The 19,135-nt window shown below is 40.7% G+C and overlaps 1 protein-coding gene across 6 annotated transcripts in view; it reads right to left on the bottom strand.

The window, feature by feature from the left end:
• Positions 1–19,135, bottom strand: part of CHN2 (chimerin 2) — a 207,389-nt gene that overhangs the window by 29,322 nt on the left and 158,932 nt on the right. For 2 of the 6 annotated variants that reach the window (XM_024107015.3, XM_005297008.5), the window contains exon 7: positions 10,602–10,679. The exons of 2 other annotated variants lie outside the window; for them this stretch is intronic. In XM_024107015.3, coding sequence (XP_023962783.1) covers positions 10,602–10,679 — 78 coding nt within the window. Of the gene's footprint in view, positions 1–10,601; positions 11,992–19,135 lie in introns of those variants that run through there. 2 more of the 6 variants (XM_024107028.3, XM_024107022.3) reach the window with 2 other exon arrangements.

Genomic DNA, 19,135 nt, shown 5'->3' with positions numbered 1-19,135 from the left:
TCCAAAGTCTGTATGAAATAAATCCTGGGAAAATAAATGTGCTTTGATCTTTATGGTCTCTTATCTCACAATAGGCCCATCATAACACAGAACTGGATACTGTATGGCATAGAAACAAATTACTTTTAAAACATTTTTTTTGTGCCAGTTGATGTGTATCTTTTGTGTCACCTACATTTAGTTCAGTGCAGATGCAGAAGTGGTAACTGGGTTTAGTCCACTATCAAAATAGACAAAAATAAAACAAATAATCCAAGGAGTTGTAGTCATTCCTTTTCCTGGACTAGCTAAAATAAAATCAGAAAGCTTCAGAGATTCACCCACTCTGCAACAGACCATTGGAAAGAGAGGGAGATATTTTCTTCCACTGAATTCTCTCCGCTCTCATGCTGTGGCCAAATTCTGCTTTCCAATATGCTTTCACAACTATTATTGATTTCAGGGGGTCTTGACTAGGGTACTGAGGGCAAAATTTGCCCCCCCATCCAACTTCAAAGTTCTAATATTTTGAATATCGCATAGGTATTCGTACAATAGGATTATGGCATGGCTCCGTCATGTGGGCATTTGCACCATTTAAAAAAAAGAATAATAAAGCAAAAGCCAAGGGAATCAAAAGGAGTAATGAACAATTTGTGTAGACATTCTAGGCAAAAGTTGGGCAATCATCTGCTTTTGCACGACTGAATCAATTACAGTCATAGACAAACTACTCCCCCTACCAAACCACCTCAATAACTAAACTGATCTCACATAGACCAAAAAACAAAACAAACAAACAAAATAGATCCTTATTCAATAAAGTCACACTCAGTCTCATTTTACTACAATCCACATATCAGTACAATAAGGGGAAAGTGGCATGAAAAGAGCAGACAGAACACAGTTTCCTCAGCTGCCTTTTGCACAAAACACTTGCTTCACCAACTGCATTTTAAAGAACCTATAATGGGGGATCTTTTTGTTATTTAAAATATGGCTATCTAGTGCAGAATTAACACTGGCACCTTTCAAGCCCTTTGCAATTGGTCTGGTACAGTGTGCACTTAATTTTCATTGAGCAGCATGGTAAATAGTCAAGTATAGTCCTGTGTAAATGGACACAGCATGGACTAGATCTGCCTAGAGACTTTATTTAACAAAACATAAATTGTGCACACTGAGGCTGCTAATGCTTCCTCTCTGTTGACTAACCCTTTCTTTCTTTTTTTCTTTTCTTTTTTTTTTTTTAAATCCCCTGGGTACTTTGTTGAAAGGTCACTACTGGCTGGGGAAAAAGTTTCTTACTTTAATTTTTAATAAAGTATATTTAGATGGGAAAAGTGCAGTTATTGCCCTTTTCCAAATAAACAATACACAATTTTCAAGCAAACAGACAGCTTGCTAATATCATGGCCCTGCTATGTCTACAGCACCACTTAAAGCATTATTGCATTTTGCATTAGTGTATTGCATCACGAAATCACAGCTCATGCAATGAAAAGATTTGTCATGTTATTATGAAATCAGAGGTATTTGTCTGAAAATAATACCAAACAAAATTGCACAAAAATACAACATACGTTATAGATTTTACTAACTGTTTTGGCCAAATCAATCAGGGTGACCAGATGTCCCGATTTTATACGGACTGTCCTGATTTTTGGGTCTTTTTCTTATATAGGCTCCTATTACCCTCCACCCCCATCCCGATTTTTCACATTTGCTGTCTGGTCACCCTAAAAATCAATCCCTTGTGTAACTAAAGGCTTCAATGGTATTGCACCATTTGCTCTCAAGTTCAGTGGTAACAGAACTTGTTTTAGTTGGGAATTGGTCCTGCTTTGAACAGGGGATTGGACTAGATGACCTCCTGAGGTCTCTTCCAACCCTGATATTCTATGATTCTATTAACAGCTACAAACATACTCAAATATTTCCATCCATTTGTCTTGGAAAACATGTATTAATTAATAAACCAAACTAATGCTTTTCCCCCCATTTTCCTGTTTCACTTTACTTTTTTCTGAAACGAGTTTGTATTAATTGATAACAACATTGCTATTCCTTTGCAAAATGAAGTATTTTTAAATATCTTACTATCTTTCTAGTTTGATGATTAAAAACTACATTTTCACTTAGCATAGCTTGACAACAAATTACTCCTAATTATCGATGTAGTCAATAATTATGTAACTAATTGCAGCTGTAAAGCAATCGCTATTTAGCTTAAAGCAATGCTAATTTTTCCATCTCTTTTGGTACTAAAATGCTTAAACTGGAACATTTGACCAACTCAAATTATTATGTATGCGTTTCAGTCACTTCTTGTTCAATTCATAGGTTGTCTTACAGGGATCAGTTAACATGCATTTAAAGCTAGATCCCCAGCTGGTGCAAATAGCATAGCTTCATTGACACTGATTTACATCAGCTGAGAATCTTGCCCTTGGAGTTTTAGGCTTAAATTTTAAAATGTGGCCTCCAACATAATGTTGTAGGTACAAAATTGCAGACACAATTATCTATGACTGCAATGCTACCAATTTTAGATGTGTAACTATGTAACGTGTGGGTCTGCACTTACATTTAACTACAAGCGTGAAATTGTTTGAGGGATATCGCTAAACTTTAGATTCTCAGTATCTCTTGCACAAATGGGAAGTGGTCATTATTATTTTCAGCGAGGACCCAAACCTGAGAGTTGCTGAGCACCCTCATCTACCATTGATTTTGAGGCCCCAAAATTTCAGTTAAATTTATTTATTTCATGTTACTTTCACATCTCCATGTTTTGGCTGAAATTACATGAGAAAGGCAGGTCTTGCAGAATTTCTGGTCCAGCTGAAACAGAGAAATACTGCTGTCTCACAAGTAAAAAGCATGATCTTTTGAGGTTTCTGGATGAAATTTCATGAAATTTGGATAAGCATTAATATAATTTAAGACACATATCTGAACTGTGTCTTCAGTTTGGCTGACCATTACTTTCAATGTCAATAAAAAAGAAGGGTCTGTATTCTTAAAAATAACACTTCAGCTCAGACTGACTCTTAAGGCAGATGCTGAAAGTAAGACTTTGGTCACAGTAAATGAGAGTTTTGCCTAAGAAACGACTGCAGAACTGATCCCGGAGCTATTTTATACTGTGCAAGGGTTCCGAGGCAGTCATAGTATTTTGAGATAGGATGATATTTTTTGTCTTGTACCCACATCCCTATGATCACAACACTATCTACTGAATTGGGCACAGGCTTTTTGAAGAATCATCAAGATAACTTTTTGAGTCCTCCCGCCCCCTTTCAAATTTTTTGACTGTTGAGTTAGTGTTGAGCTGCTTGTGCTGGTGTCCTTGCATACTGCCAACCTTTAAAAAGAAACAGCAAGGGACAATTCTCGATGTTAGCTGAGGTTTTGGGGTCAATATCCCCTATTCACCCCAATAATGAAGGGGTCTGATGTACATTCTGGTAAACTTTTTTCTTGTCTTTTCCCACCATTATTTAGCCGTAGAATGCAGGGGACTCAGTAGTATTAATATTGCGTAAGTGCTCAAAATGCCATCCCTTTGCTCCAAACTTACTGTCCAGAGATATGAGTTGTCTGTGAGATAGTTCAACAAAATGTTAGTCTAAAAATGTGTTTTCCTCTTATTCCCTTCTTTAGTTTCTTCTTTTCCCCTCTCCCACTGTCTGACTCTCTCTATTCATCTCCATGCCATCTCCTTTCATTTTCCGTATTTATATCTCCTTTCTTTGTATTATTCTCTCTCTCCAGTGCTTTCACTGAAAAGTAGTTTCTTCTTCATATTAATCCTCTCTCTCTCTCTCTCTCACACACATATTACATTTTGTCTTCATTAGTGATGCTCTTCTCTGTTTCCTTTACTTTCACCTCTCTACTACCATTGCTTCCATACTGTCTCTTTAATGTCCCTTCCATCTTTCTCTGTGAATCTGCATGTGTACAATGCTTTCCACAGTCATTAATAGTTGCAATATCACTGTGAGGTAGGTATTCTCTCTATTTCACAGATGAGGAAAATAAGGCAGAAAAGTTAAGTGATTTCACCAAAGCCATAGAGAGTGAATCCATTAATAACAACACTACAGCAGCAAATGAAGAACTGCCTTGGGAAGACATGTGTGCTCTTCATATGAAATATGCAGAGCTGCTTTCAGATAATTTTTTGGTTATCTGACCTGGTTTTGAAGCTTTTTTTTCTTTCGTATCAAAAAGAGAAGAAGAGATTTTCAGACTTTCAGTTGAAAGTAGGAACCCTTTACCTCAGCTCTGGGGCCTGAATTGAATCCCTTTGAAATCAATGGCAGAACTCCCATTGGCTTCAGTGGGAACAGAATTGAATCCATTACCAGTTCTGTTTTGGGACAATGAAAATACCACTTCTCACAAAGGCGTAATTTAAAAAAAAAAACAGACTCATGGGGAAAAAAACATTGAGTGTACATGCCATAATTAAAACCCTTACTGCTCACTAAATGTTATATGTTGCAATGAACACTGAGGTCACTTCTAAGGTTCTACAATTATAATGGGCCAAATTCTGTCCTGCATTGGGCCCTGATAAACTGCATGCTGTTGTCCCGAGGCATCTCCTTTGGTCCCCATTGATGTTCCTGGAACTCTGTGCTGGCACAGGGTTCAACAAGCATTACTATCAATGTAGAATCGGGCACAATACCACTTGAAATCTGTGGTAATGGGAAATGCAGAAGACTGTGTAGTCTAATAATAAGAAGTGAGGGCAGAATCTGGTCCTATGTTAATTTCTGTTATAAAAAGTGAGATCTTGTTTTGTAAAAGGTAACTCTAGAGTATATGCCATTCCACGTTTGCTGTGACTCGACTAGCTCAGGCCACGTCTCAATGGACAAAACATACGTTTTCTTCAGTTATGTTAGCTCAATTGAGTTAACTCCCTCCTGAGTCTATATCACAAGGAGTGGAAACATTCTAAAAGGTGCTAGCCTGTGTCTTTAGAGTATAGTGGAGCTGGAGGTGTAATTTCCAGCTTGCGTAGACATACGTGCACTAGCTTTGAATGAGCTAGCGTGCTAAATATAGCAGTATAGCCATGGTGATATGGGCAGCAAGATGGGCTAGTTGCTCAAATACGTACCCAAGTTTCAGGGTAGGATTGCACTCCTGCCATTCATGCTGCTGCAGAGACACTTCAATTTTTAACATGCTAGCTTGATCAAAACTAGCATCCATATTTCTACCCAAATTGGAAGTTACACCTCCAACTCCAGTGTAGCCATGCCCTTAGGCTTCGATTCTGCAAATATTTACGTACCTGCTTAACTTTTCTACCATGAGTAGTGCTGTTGAAGTTAATGGGACTACTCAAGGTAGTGAAGTTAACCACTTGTATGAGTGTTTGCAGGATCAGGACCTTAATGAGAGTTAAGGGAACTTTCCAGTTACGTTAAGCTAACTCAAATGAACTAATACAATTGAAGAAAGCACCTTTTTGTCCATCAAGACCTGGCCTCAAGGACTTACTTTCTTTACTGCTATATAAGTCCTCTCCACTCCCAGATGTGCCAGCTAATGAATCTACTCCATTTTTAATTTCAGTTTCTGAACACTAGTCTGATACAATGTGAACTGTTCAGCCATTTCAAAAAAATATAGGACGTTTGCTATCATAGTTTAGGACCAAAAAGAACGGTCATAGGAAGGACTTCAACAGTTTGCCCTAACACAGGGTTAGATGGTCTGCTTTTTACACTGCTCCACACTGTGGCAATACAAAGCTGCACTGCTCCAGGGCAAGTTCTGGAAGAGATTGTGCCTGCGATCCCTTGAGGAGCTGCAGGGAGCAAAGGAAGGATCTGCATACTAAACCATCCTTCTGTATAGTGCAGCATGCTCCCCACAGCAGGCCAGTTTTGCTGGCCTATGAGTAGGAGGGCAGGGTCTTGATTCTAAATTTTCCCCAGCCTGTGCAGGGTCAATTGTGCCTCTCCAAGGCCACTAAGAAGGAGCGATCCCCTTGCTTGTGCAGTTACTTTGATGGGGCAAAGACAGAAAGTCTGGTTTTGCTCTTTTCCACTCCCTCCACCACTATACATACACATATCTCCACTAGCATCTAGCATGACCTTCCTCACAATATTATTTAAATACAAAGTGCACGACAGGCTGTAACTTTTATACCAACCCCCCCATATAGCGATTTAAAATTCAAAATGGGTATTAAACATGCAAAACACATCCTAGATCCTTTTAGTTAATTATTTGGCTTGAACACCTTGAACTTTGGGAGACGAAGAGTCAAAATCAGAAAAGATGGATCCATAGCAGTGTCTCAGGTATGCCTTTTTAAAAGGGCACAAGGCGGTCTAGATCTGGCTCTGAAGTTTGTACCCATCTCTTTTTTCTGCTTTTTCCCTTTCTGCCAGTTTTACTTTGTTACACGTCTCAATCAGTTATACCAAATATGTCGCCTTTTTTTTTAAAAGACTCATCATCCCAAGAGGTTCAAATGTGCCAAGGTAAAGATTTTTTTAGTGTGCATTTATTGACAATAACGCATGCCAAACATTCTGAGGGACTCCGTCATGAAATCCCTGTCCATATGCAGCAGAAGATATAGTACAATACATTTTAAGTGTTCAGTAAAATAAAAAAGGGCAAAACACCTCTTTGCATCCCTATGAAATAGCCCATTATATTTTACTTAGGTTCCACAGCCCCATATTAGTATTGTGTACATGTCTATGACAACTAGGACTTAAGTTTCAAAAACCCTCCAACAATTTTCTCTTCTTTGTACTACTAAACTTTTTTATGAACGTGTCAACAGATTTAAAACTTAAAGTGGTTAACTGTTTAATTTAAATATTCCATTATTAGCACATTGTTCAGGATTTTTTTTAGCCATTATGTGCATTTTAGTATCATCCTATAGAAGACTGTAGATTTTTGAGCGGTGGGTAATATTTGTGTTGTTAAGTAAATGTAACACTTCAGAGTGACCTAGCTTTCTAGGTTACATTTTATTTTAAAAATGTTTCTTTCTTAAAATTCATATTTTGTAGGGCTGTCGATTAATTTCAGTTAATTCACGCGATTAATTCAAAAAAATTAATCGTGATTACAAAAATTAATCATGATTAATTGCACTGTTATACGATAGAATACCAATTGAAATGTATTAAATATTTTTGGATGTTTTCTACATTTTCAAATATATTGATTTCTGTTACAACACAGAATACAAAGTGTACAGTGCTCACTTTATATTATTATTTTTGATTACAAATATTTGCACTGTAAAAATGAGAAAAGAAATTGTATTTTTCAAGTCACCTCATACAAGCACTGTAGTGCAATCTCTTTATTGTGAAAGCGTAACTTACAAATGTTGATTATTTTTGATACATAACTGCACTCAGAAACAAAACAATGTCAAACTTTAGAGCCTATAAGTCCACTCAGTCCTACTTCTTGTTCAGCCGATTGCTAAGATAAACAAGTTTGTTTACATTTATGAGATATACCGGTGCCTGCTTCTTATTTACAGTCTCACCTGAAAGTGAGAACAGGTGTTCATAGGGTTGTATGTCTCCTGTTCTGTTCTACCTGCATTCTGCCATATACATGTTATAGCAGTCTTGGATGATGACCCAGCACATGTTTGTTTTAAGAACACTTTCACATCTGACAAAATGCAAAGAAGGTACCAATGTGAAATTTCTAAAGATAGCTACAGCACCCGACCCAAGGTTTAAGAATCTGAAGTGCCGTCCAAAATCTGAGAGGGATGAGGTGTGGAGCATGCTTTCAAAAGTCTTAAAAGAGCAACACTCAGATATGGAAACTACAGAACCCGAACCACCAAAAAACAAAATCAACCTTCTGCTGGTGGCATCTGATGAAAATGAGTATGTGTCGGTCTGTTCTGCTTTGGATCATTATCAAGCAGAACACATCATCAGCATGGACTCATGTCCTTTGGCATAGGTGCTGACTCCGTGGGTGCTCCGAGCCTGGAGCACCCATGGGGAAAAATTGGTGGGTGCTCAGCACCCACTGGCAGCTCCCCGCCCGCCCAGCTCACCTCTGCCTCTGCTCCGCCCCTGAGCATGCCGCGTGCCCGCTTCTTCCCCCTAACTCCTAGCGCTTGCGCTGCGAAACAGCTGTTTACGCGGCTGGGAGGGAGCGGGGAGGAGGGGGAAATGCAGCGTGATCGGGGAAGAGGCAGGGCTGGGGCGGGGATTTGGGGAAGGGGTTCAATGGGGCAGGGAGGGGGCGGAGTTGGGGCAGGGACCTTGGGGAAGGGGTTGGAATGGAGGCAGGGCGGGGGCGGGGAAAGGGTGGAGTTGGGGCGGGGCCGTGGGTGTGAGCACCCACCCGCGCCGGGGAAAGTTGGTGCCTATGTTCTCTGGAATAGTGGTTGAAGCAGGAAGGCACATCTTAATCTTTAACACATGTGGCACATAAATGTTTTGTGACGCCAGCTACAACAGTGCCATGCTAACGCCTGTTCTCACTTTCAGGTGACATTGTAAACAAGAAGCGGGCAGCATTGTCTCCTGCAAATTGTAACCAAACTTGTTCGTCTGAAGTAGGACTCAAAAGACTTGTAGGCTCTAAAGTTATACATTGTTTTATTCTTGAATGCAGTTTTTTGTACATAATTCTACATATGTAAGTTCAACTTTCATAATAAAGACATTGCAGTACAGTACTTGTATTAGGTGAATTGAAAAATATTATTTCTTTTGTTTTTTAGAGTGTGAATATTTGTAATCAAAAATAGATATAAAGTGAGCACTGTACACTTTATATTCTGTATTGTAATTGAAATTAATATATTTGAAAATGTAGAAAACGTCAAAAAATATTTAAATAAATGTTATTCTATTATTGTTTAACAGCACAATTAATCACAATTTTTTTTAATTGCTTGACAGACTTACTATTTTGTTTATAGATTAACATAATTATCCAAAATTTGTTTTCAAGCAATGCATTTAAATATTTAAAAATAATGTGATTTACCAGCTAAACTTAACTCTTTTCAAACAGAAAGTAATAAAGGGTGTATAACAGCTAGATTGTGAAAATCCAATGTTGCTGGGCACATTTCCAGTTATAAATCAAAGCCAAAACAAGGGGAATTTTGAAGAGGAAAGGAAAGAATGTATAGGTCAAAGTGGAAAAAAGTCCCAGTCATGAGAAAATATTTCTAGTTAACCTAAAACAGTTTTCATATTTAAATGATAATGAGGCTAAAACCAGAAAGCATAAAAGATTCTTTATTCAAGAAAAAAGAATAGAATATTTCTCTTATTTCTTTCAGTATTTAGGAGTGAGATAAATATTGACTTTTATGTGGGTGCTGTGTTAAGGAGGGGGAATGGCAAGGAGTATAAAATGTTGAATATAAAGTTTTACTCGTGAATACTGAATTATTGATAAATTCCAACCATAGCACAGACATTTAATTTCTTAAGGGAAAAGCATAATAGATGAACAAAGAGAAAAGCATACTTGCTAAATAATTTTAATTAACATTAATTTCCCTTTTATTAAAAGTCCAGAAGTCACCATGATAAAATACTATTTCTGATAATGAGTCAAATTATTCTGACAATGACCTAGATTATCATCCCCAGAGAGCATTAAGAAAATAAAGGAATTAAGGAAGTATAATGCATGTCTCTCTTCTCTTGTTTATCTCCTTTTCATTCCCCTCAGACACTTTGTATCCACTCCCAATTACCATCAAACCACTTTTTGACAGCTCTGACCATGATAACTGGGGATTGGCACACTCTGGAACTAACTCAGTCCTTCTGGCAAAAGATGTTAGAGCAAGATGACTGGGAGCTTAGTTTCAAAGACTGAGTCACTTCCCCAGCGCACACAGCATTCCAGACGCTGTGATTGAAAAAAGAATCTGATTTTGTATCTATAAGCTAGCAACAAGACAATCTGTTTAAGCATCCTTGAGTTTGTATAGCTATTCATTTTAGTCTCACAAGCAACCACAAGCCGATATCCAATAGCTCAGTGGGACTTCAAGAGCATTTCCTTGGCATACGGTGCATGAACAAAAGATATCAGACAATACCACCACAGCACTTTGTTTTATTGTTAGTAGGTACTGGGGCTATCCTAACTTTGTGCAAACAGAAATAGCACAAATGTGTATTGTTAAAACGGCACTAACACCACCACACTATAAAAATCTAGATTTTCAGAAGTCAGATTTTTATTATCAAAACTGACACATTTTAAGATTAAGATGACCAATCTGAAGTATCATTTCCATGAAACGAATAAAATACATCTGGGTCTAAGGAGCTCAAATATAAATCTGTCATTTGGCAGGATCCAGTAGATTCTTGACTTTGCTTGTGCTCTGAGAGAGAGAGAGATTGTTATTCATATTAAATAGCCCTGTCAACATGTGTTAAGAATTATACAACCAATGGATCTTAACACAGGAAGAAAACTACTTTCTGAAATACTCCTCTTGGATGTGGCATAAAGAGTTACATGGAAAGATATAATCTCAGTGCAAAACTTTACACAGGGAAAACAAACAAATCTTTAAACCAGAAGCATTCCAAAGCTGTTCTTACCTTAAAATTGTGTGCTTTTTCATAGTTGAAATGGTTGTCGTTTTGAGTTAAAGCTGCTCTTCTGACCAAAGAGGTAATCTGTGAATAGGCAAAGAGTTTCAGAGGTTGCCATAATAGTGCCCCCTTTACTCCCGCCTTAACCCCCAATGCCACTGCCAGCAGCTCTTGACGTTTCCTTCCTCGCTTAGACTTGTGAACAACAGCACAATTTTTCTCATTTTCAAGCCACAGATCCTCAGAGAACATAATGCTTGGATCCCAGATCTTTTCCCTGTCTTCCTCTGAGGCTGGGAGGCTTACTGTACTCAGGTTTGTCCAACTGCTTCTAATGTTAGACAGCAGATTTGAAGCAGCTGCAGCCCATTCTGCGGAGACCTCTGGCATGTGACTTGAATGGGCCGTCTTGTGTGATGGAAGGAGCTTCTGCATCTGAATAAGTAACGGCCTGTTTTGTGCTATTTCTTAAGGCAGACGTGTGCCTGAAACAATAGTCGGAATTCATGTACTGAACAAAACTCCCCCTTCCCCCAAGCAATGGTATCCAGCGAGAGACTGAAGAAATACAGGCAGGGAGACAGCTTTACGGCCTCATGCCACAACAAATTTCAAAGGAAAGATCACTTCTAGTTGGTAGCATGTTTAAAAAAAAAAATGGCTCTGATGCTGTATCCAATTACACTCAGACTTGGAGACTTATGAGCCATTCTGATCTGAACACCAATGGATTAAACCCTTTAAACCCTGATGATTGTTTAATCTTGCAGGGCTAAAATCTCTTTTTTCATATCCTGTGCAAGTGAAAAACCTAGTAGTACTCCAAAGATTAATAGCATTTCTGTGGCATGCATTTTGTTGGGGTCCACTTAGCAGTGAGCAATTAGATCACATTCAGTAAAAATTGGAAACTAAGTCCCCAGCCATTCAATCTGATCACAAGGGGAGACCTTTAGCCTGTACAGAGGCTCATGGAAGACAACGGAGCTCTGCAGAGATGCAAGGGGTACATCCTGCACAGATCGGATTGCAGGTCTAGGGCCTAAGTGGCACCAGTCCAGCTGTTCCCCCACTCTAGTTTCTGTAGTATATATGTTTGGGAGAAAGGATAACATGTGGTTAAAGCCCAGTTCAGGGAATCTAATCCCATCTCTGCCACAGCCTTCTGAATGACCTTGGGCAGGTCACAATCTTTTCATTTCTGTTTCTCTATCAGTACAATGAGGATAATAGTTACCCACCTCACAGGGATATTGTGAGGCTTCATTCTCTAGTGTCTGTAACATGCTTGACATGCTCAGAGGGAAGGTACTACAGAGGTGGACAATATTACCAGGAGAGTTGCTTCAGAAACTGACCAGTAATAGTCAGGGCCGGATTAACCTTTTCTGGGCCCCATGCGGGCAGTGGACCATGGCGCGGGGTGGGGGGGAGTGGGGGGAGTCAGTCCCCAGAGCAAGGGGCCAGCCAGGGGCAATGGGGCATAGCAGGGGCGGCCCCGCTCCGCCCAGCCCAGTGCGAGGGCACTATTTACAAACTGGCAGTTGCCAGATGCACAATGGCCTGCCCGGCCTTTTGCTGCCAACTTAACTCTTCCCCTCGGGGGGCGGGCCCCTGCTGTGCCACACAGCCTCCCAACTCCCCCATACTCCCTATGCCCAGCGCCCCCCCAGGCCCTTCCACACAAATGCACAGCACACCCCACAGAACCCCCACTCCCTAGGGCCCCGGCACATAGATCTTCCCCACCCCCTCCCAGCTCAGCAACGCCCCCCCCAAACCCCCAAGAGACCCACTCCCCCTGGCCCTGCCTCCTGGCTGCACGCACTGGCCCTGCTGGGAAGTAACTGTGTCTGCAAGGTTGAGCTGGCAGCGCAGCCGGGGCTGGTCCCAGGGCCAGAATTTGCTCCGATCCCTTGGGAGTGGTGTGATCAGCCAGGCCAGGCCTGCCCCGGCCGGGCTCCCTCAAGACACACTCGGGGCCCAGCCAAACTCCCCCCACTGTCCCCTTTCTCCCCCCCCCCCGCCCGAGTCGCCCTGCCACCCTTTGTTTCTGCCTTTATGCCCATTCTTTTCCACACTTGAACCCAAAGACAATAGCAAATTAAATGATCTAAACAGACTTACTTTTGTTAATTTGTGAAGTCGTTTCTTCCTTTGGCTCTACCCACACCCCAATCCCTTAGACATCCTAGGGGGTTCATCTAATTTACTGACTTAAAACAATACCACCACATAGTTTACATGCTCTCAGTAAAAATTATGCTCTCCTGATATGAAAGCCCGCAGGGACAGATGGCCAACCATCAGTAAGATCAGACTGTGTAATTTCATATAGTGCCCTACTTAGGGCATTTAACAAGGTCTGTAACCTGCAAAATCAGCTTTTCAAACGTGACATGACGTAGTTGTTTCTATCCTGAATGTACTTCTCTTCCCTTTCTTTTCCACGTAATTGGCAGCATAACTCTCTCTCTCTCCCCCCTATCTGATTTAGAAGCCTTGGTAGTTAGTTACTGTTTCCACTGAGACTCCTCTTGCTAAATAAGCAGTTGCCACTCTCACCCTCTTTTCCAACTGAAAGCACAACTGAGTGGCACTGTTAACTGATCAGCAGGCAGTTCTAAACATGCTGCATTGATATTGCTCAGCCCGGAGGTGTTGTCTGGTGCTATTCTGTGCATCCTTCAATTAATATATCCTGTTCACTGCCAGATCAGAAATCAGAGCTTTGAACCCAAAAAAATCTTCTCCAGTGGATGGGCTCTTAATTAGACATTTAATATTTTAGGACAGGACGTACAATTTGATGCATGTATCTAGCCTCAGCAAACATTAGGGGCTTAGATCCAGAGGAATGTTATACCTGTCCCAAATATCTTCAGCATCTACTTCAGGGAATCACGTTAACACTCGTTTAAGACTTGTTCTTGCTCCCATTCAATAGGATAACAGTGATCTCCTCAGAGGGATAGATTTCAATGGGAGCAGGATAAGGCCCTTAGGAAAGAAAACTTAGGGCATCAACACATCACTTTAAGGCTTTTGTCCTAAACACTCAGCATGTTATATTTCAGTACTTCAGCTTCAAATGAGTTCAGATTTATCTGTTACATTGACAGAGAAAATCATAATCCAGTAACTAACTTTGGACATTTTTTTTAAAACACTTACGTAGCTATGAACCCTCAACGTAAACATTAAATAGTTCCTCTCTGATATCCAGCGTGACTGAATCAAGGTCAGAGAGGTCAGCTTCCTCATAATGCTTTAGCATTTGCATTGATGCCACTGGACTGATAAAAATCCCATTATATAAGCTATATTTTTACATAACATTGTGAATGTGACACTCAAACGACAGGATTATGATGATATAGTGTACATCTTAAAATATCTACATATTAGAATACATTACTTTTAAAATATTACATGTCATCTTAAGGACAGACATAGTACCTAATGGAAATACGGGCGTTTCTCATAGGATTGTTTAAACTAATTGACTTAAAGAAGGAAAACCAAGCTAATCCAATTCATATGTATGTCTAGGGCAGATCAGTATTTGTTGTTTATTGTATTTGAAATCGTATTCATCCACTAGGTTGCTTTATCACCATGCTGATGTCTTTGTCAGGTATTTGTTTAATAGGATTCACTACAAACACAGGATGTATAATGGGCAGGTGCACAGTAAATGCATTCTCTTAACAGGCTTGATCATATGAAGCCACACTAGATTCAATGTCTAACAAAGGATGCTGAAAACGGATCTGATTCAGGGCACAATACTATAGGACACAAATTTCCCCTTCCCCCCTACTTAAAGGACAAATAGCAGCAAAATCGAACAAGTTGAACTGTTCTCAAAATAAATGAACCTTGATGCTCCGTTCCTTCCCCATGCCCCAATGCAGTCCAAGAGTTCAAAAGCAATTCATTTTATTCATTCCTCCCTCCCCCTTCCTTTTTAAAAGATCTATTGTACAGGACATTGTGCCAATTAACTTAAAGAACATTTCTTGCTAAGGCTGACGTACCTCTGGCTAACATGGAGGCTCCTGGTGTCTGAAAATATGTTGCTAGTTTTAACAAAATATTTACATTGATAACGATCGAAAACCAAATGTAAGATGTAGAGAGGATCAGGGGATCTCCATGGAATGTAGGATTTTAGCTGCTTAGTCGCTCAGTAAGCCATGTGCATTGTACAGTAAGTTGGGCATTTACAGTACAGTAAATATCACTAAACCAGAATTAGATAGTAAGGGAAGGGAAAGCGTTGTTTAGCTGTGGCAGCATTTTCAGCATGCCTTTTTAGAATGAGATTATTGAATGATTTGAACAGAATCCTCCACAAAGCATGACTAATTTTGTTTGCTAACAAAAGGACTTGGGGGCTAGGAAAGAATAAATATTTATAGAAAAATCTTCAGTTTTTGTTGTTGTTGTTGTTGTTGTTGCATCAATTCGATTTTAGCTGTGTGGGCAGCTCTTAAGAGTTGCTGAATGTAAAGGCCAGGCTGTGGCTCATCCTGCATGCCTGTGCAGGGGAATAAAGGAGCAAAAAATGCCTTGCTAGCCCCCTGCACCAGATAGCCATACTGTGGGTAGATGCATGGGAGGGAGAACAGCCCCCATGGGTCTGCTGCATCTCCCTCTACAGCCCCCATGCAAGTGTATGGGATGGGCGGGCAGGCAGGGGTGGGTAAGTGGGGGAGCCCTGGCTCCACCTGCTCATCTGCCGAGGGGCATACTTTGGTTCAGCTATAAGGTCGGTGCAGGCCTTGGAGGAGGAGATGAACCAGAAGGCTGATCATGCCTCTCTGAGTCACAGTCTGTTTTTCTGGGCCGCTCCTGGGGCGGCGCAACCATGCCCAGGTGTTGTGGCAAATCTACAACAGAGCCCTTAATAAACAAAGTGCTGCCTGTTTCCTCGCTGGTGTGATATGCTCCACAGTACGCAGGATGGTACATTCTTGCCTGAGTCAAAAAGACAATTTGGAGATGACACACAGTGTGTTAATCTTGCAAACTGTATTGACTTTTTTTTTCTAATTTCCTCCTTAAGAGTTCTGCCTCTGACACTCAGAGCAGCCACCTCAAAAGACGCATGGATGCTACAGTATTCCAAGTGCACTGATAATAAGCCACAAGTCACAAAGGAGCTCAGGTCGTGAGGGCTACTGAACTAAAGGCTGTGTTTACAAAATATTAAATCAGTACGTTGATCCTACTGCAAAAGAGAATGAAAGGAGAACGTTCAAAAGAGGCTTCTGTGCTGTTACAAGCTCTCCATGAGAAACAGCGATAGACATTGAGCATTACATGATGTACATGGTGGGGTGCTTCAGGGCCTGGTCCTGCAATCTTCTTAATAATATAAGAAACTGTTACTCTCACTGAGGGTCACCAGGACTACTTGTGTGAGTAGGGATTACTCGTGTGAATGAAGCTTTGCAGAACTGAGCTCCAAGTTAGGAAAGTAGAGCAGAGTATAAGGAACTTTGTCTGCTGCTTTTTTAAATCAAAGCAGAACATACTTTTCCTGGAATATTTTTGATGGAAGTTTCTATCAGAAGGGAAATAATTTATCTGCACACCAGCTAATCTAGATTCCACCAGTGCAGTGAGAGGAGCACAAAATATTGAGGAAATAACTATGTAGTCAAATATTGTGGCACTGAGAACACTGATCAGCTGATGCCCTCACTTATGGTCCTTTTTTTAAATTATTATTTTTTAAAGCAAAACTCCTCCTGAAATCAGTAAAAATTTTGCCTGAATGCAAGATGCTCTGAGCTCCTCCAGGCTGTGAGCTCCCCCTTAAAGGATGCAATGCTGTAGTGGATCCATACACATAACTCTCTTTCAGGTCAACGGGAGCTCCATGAGCTGAACATTTGCAAATTCTAGCCTTGTGTAAGAACTGTAGGAATGGGACGTTAGGTTCTTCAACGTATTAAGATACTTTTTTGGGCCTGAGCGACCAGCCAAAAATTTGGGATCTTGCAGGCTGTTCCAGTTAGGAGCAGAAATTTACAATGGAGTCAGGTACCAGGGATGCAATCTTGTTTGTTTACAAGGAATGTACAAAGTCCTGTTCCCCTGAACACAGGAAGACCAAACCTACAGGAGACCGTTCATCTGCTTACAACCTAAAGCCTCTTTCAGACAGCACCACACTATGCATGTCCAGGCTGTGTGTGTAGCACCATTTTCTGTTTATGTGCTGTCTGCTTCTTCCCCTCTCTTTCTTTTTAACACCCACACAGCTCTAATTTAAGACTTGCATTTTTATTTTTATTTTTTTGGTTGGGGACCACTATAAAGTTTACCTGTTGCATTTGGATTTTTTTTTACAGAGATCCCTTCCCCATGTCACGATCAATAATATATACTGAGTGCATAAAGCAGCAGACTAGGGCTGTGACTTTTTCCCCAATCCACTTAAGTCGACCTCCCTGGACTACTTTTCTCTGATGGCACAAGGAAAGAGAAGACTGGCTGTATCCCCCAGCGGAGTCCTCAACAGCAGCAGAGCCAGCAGGGTGGGCTTCTATGCCACCCTCCACTCCAGGATATACTAGGGGCATGATGGTGCACTCTAGTTATGATGGGCCTGTGAAGGGTCCCTTGGGGAGTGTTGCAAGCCAGTGCCAGTTAGAGCAGCCCCTGGCTACTCTAACATGTATCAGGGCAAAGCAGAGATTCACAGAGTGCCTCCCCCTGCTTCAATGAGCATAATCTCAGCAAACCAGAGACGCTACCATTAATCTCCATCCGCCATCCTACTACTTAGTTGATGTCAATGGAAATTTTACATGCAAAGAGGAATGCAGCTGCTCCAGCTGCAGTAAACATACTCCAAGAATTTAATTAAAATCTTTCCACACCTCCTGATCAATTTCCATTTACACCTCTACCCTGATAGAACGCGACCCAATATAACACGAATTCGGATACAACGCGGTAAAGCAGCGGGGAGCCCCGGGCCCTTTAAAGCGCCACCCGAGCCCTGTTGCTTTACCGCGTTATATCTGAATTCGTGTGGAGCCCCAGACCCTTTAAATCACCGCCCGAGCCCGGCTGCCAGAGCCCCGGGGCTCTGGCAGCCGGGCTCGGGCGGTGATTTAAAGGGCCAGAGGCTTTGGCCACTGCGGGGAGCCCCAGGCCCTTTAAATCCCCACCCAAGCCCCACTGCCAGAGCTCCAGCGGTGATTTAAAGGGACCAGGGCTCCCCACAGCAGCTGGAGCACCGGGCCCTTAAAATCACCTCCGGGGAAGCCGGTACGCCGTACCGGACCGAACCTGATATAATGCAGTCTCACCTATAAGGCGGTGAGATTTTTTGGCTCCCGAGAACCGCATTATATCGGGGTAGAGGTGTATATTCACTTCCCCTCTGACAGTACTCAATCCCACCCCTATATTTGTACTGATACAGCTATAGATACAGACCACACTTTACCTCCTGCAACTCCCAAATGAAAGACATACTCTTTATTAGAAAATTTGAATTAAGATTATTTTAATACTCCCTAATCAGATTTCTCTTAATATACTCTGATTGTTTTTCTCAAAACAATGTAGTGAACAAAACTATGATAGCTAAAGATGAAATGTTGTGTATTCAGGAGGAGACTAGAGGGACCATTACTAAAAATAATATGTGCTGTAAGCTTCTTATGGAGTATTAATGTAATACACAATTTTTGGAACAACTACTGGTGGGTACATTCTTAAGTGGTGTGTGATCACATACACATCTCCAATTAAAAATAATGGGCACTGGAATGCGAGAACTCTTTCTGCTGCTATATAAATGTGTTGCTTACTGTTTTAAGATATATATTTTATAACAACTATTATACTCCAGTAAGAGTCTATTATAATATTTTCATTTCTAAGTTTTTTTAAAATAAACCATTGTTTAGTTCTTACAAACATTACATTTAAGTCTGTATTCAGCACTTTGAAGGTGCGATGTGCCATGTGTTAAATATAAATTAATCCAAAGAAGATTTCAGTATTTTCTAATCTAGATTGGTTGACACAAGCAAAATTCTCATTATAAATCTTATTATTTATATTATGGTTGTGCCCACAATGCACTAGGTACTGCCCACGTATACATGAAGACATGGTTCCTGTCATAATCTAAGAGGAAAAGGTACAAGACAGGAGTAAAACAAAATCACGTTTTTCAAAGAAAATAAATATTATCAAGCCCCAAATGCCCCTCCAACTAGCCAATACAAGTCAGCTAATATCTTGTAGGTATCATGGCAGAAGTGGGTCTTGAAGAGGGATCTGAAGGAGGAAAGTATTACTATGCTCTCCTTGAGTAGCCCTGAAGAGTCACAAGATTAACATGGTAACAGCAGGTCTAGTCTATTTATTCCTGTTGTCTCCCACTCTCTCTTTTATCCTCTTCAATCCAGCTCCAACCTTGTCAAGGTTACTAATGACCTGGCCAAGCTGATGGGCCTGTTCTTTGTACTTAGTGTTTATTACCTGCTACCTTAACAGTGTGAATC

The sequence above is a fragment of the Chrysemys picta genome, chromosome 2 (genome assembly GCF_011386835.1).
Source record: "Chrysemys picta bellii isolate R12L10 chromosome 2, ASM1138683v2, whole genome shotgun sequence".
NCBI lineage: Eukaryota > Metazoa > Chordata > Testudines > Emydidae > Chrysemys > Chrysemys picta.
Note: the sequence above shows the minus strand (reverse complement) of the source record. Positions and strands in the feature narration are given on the sequence as shown.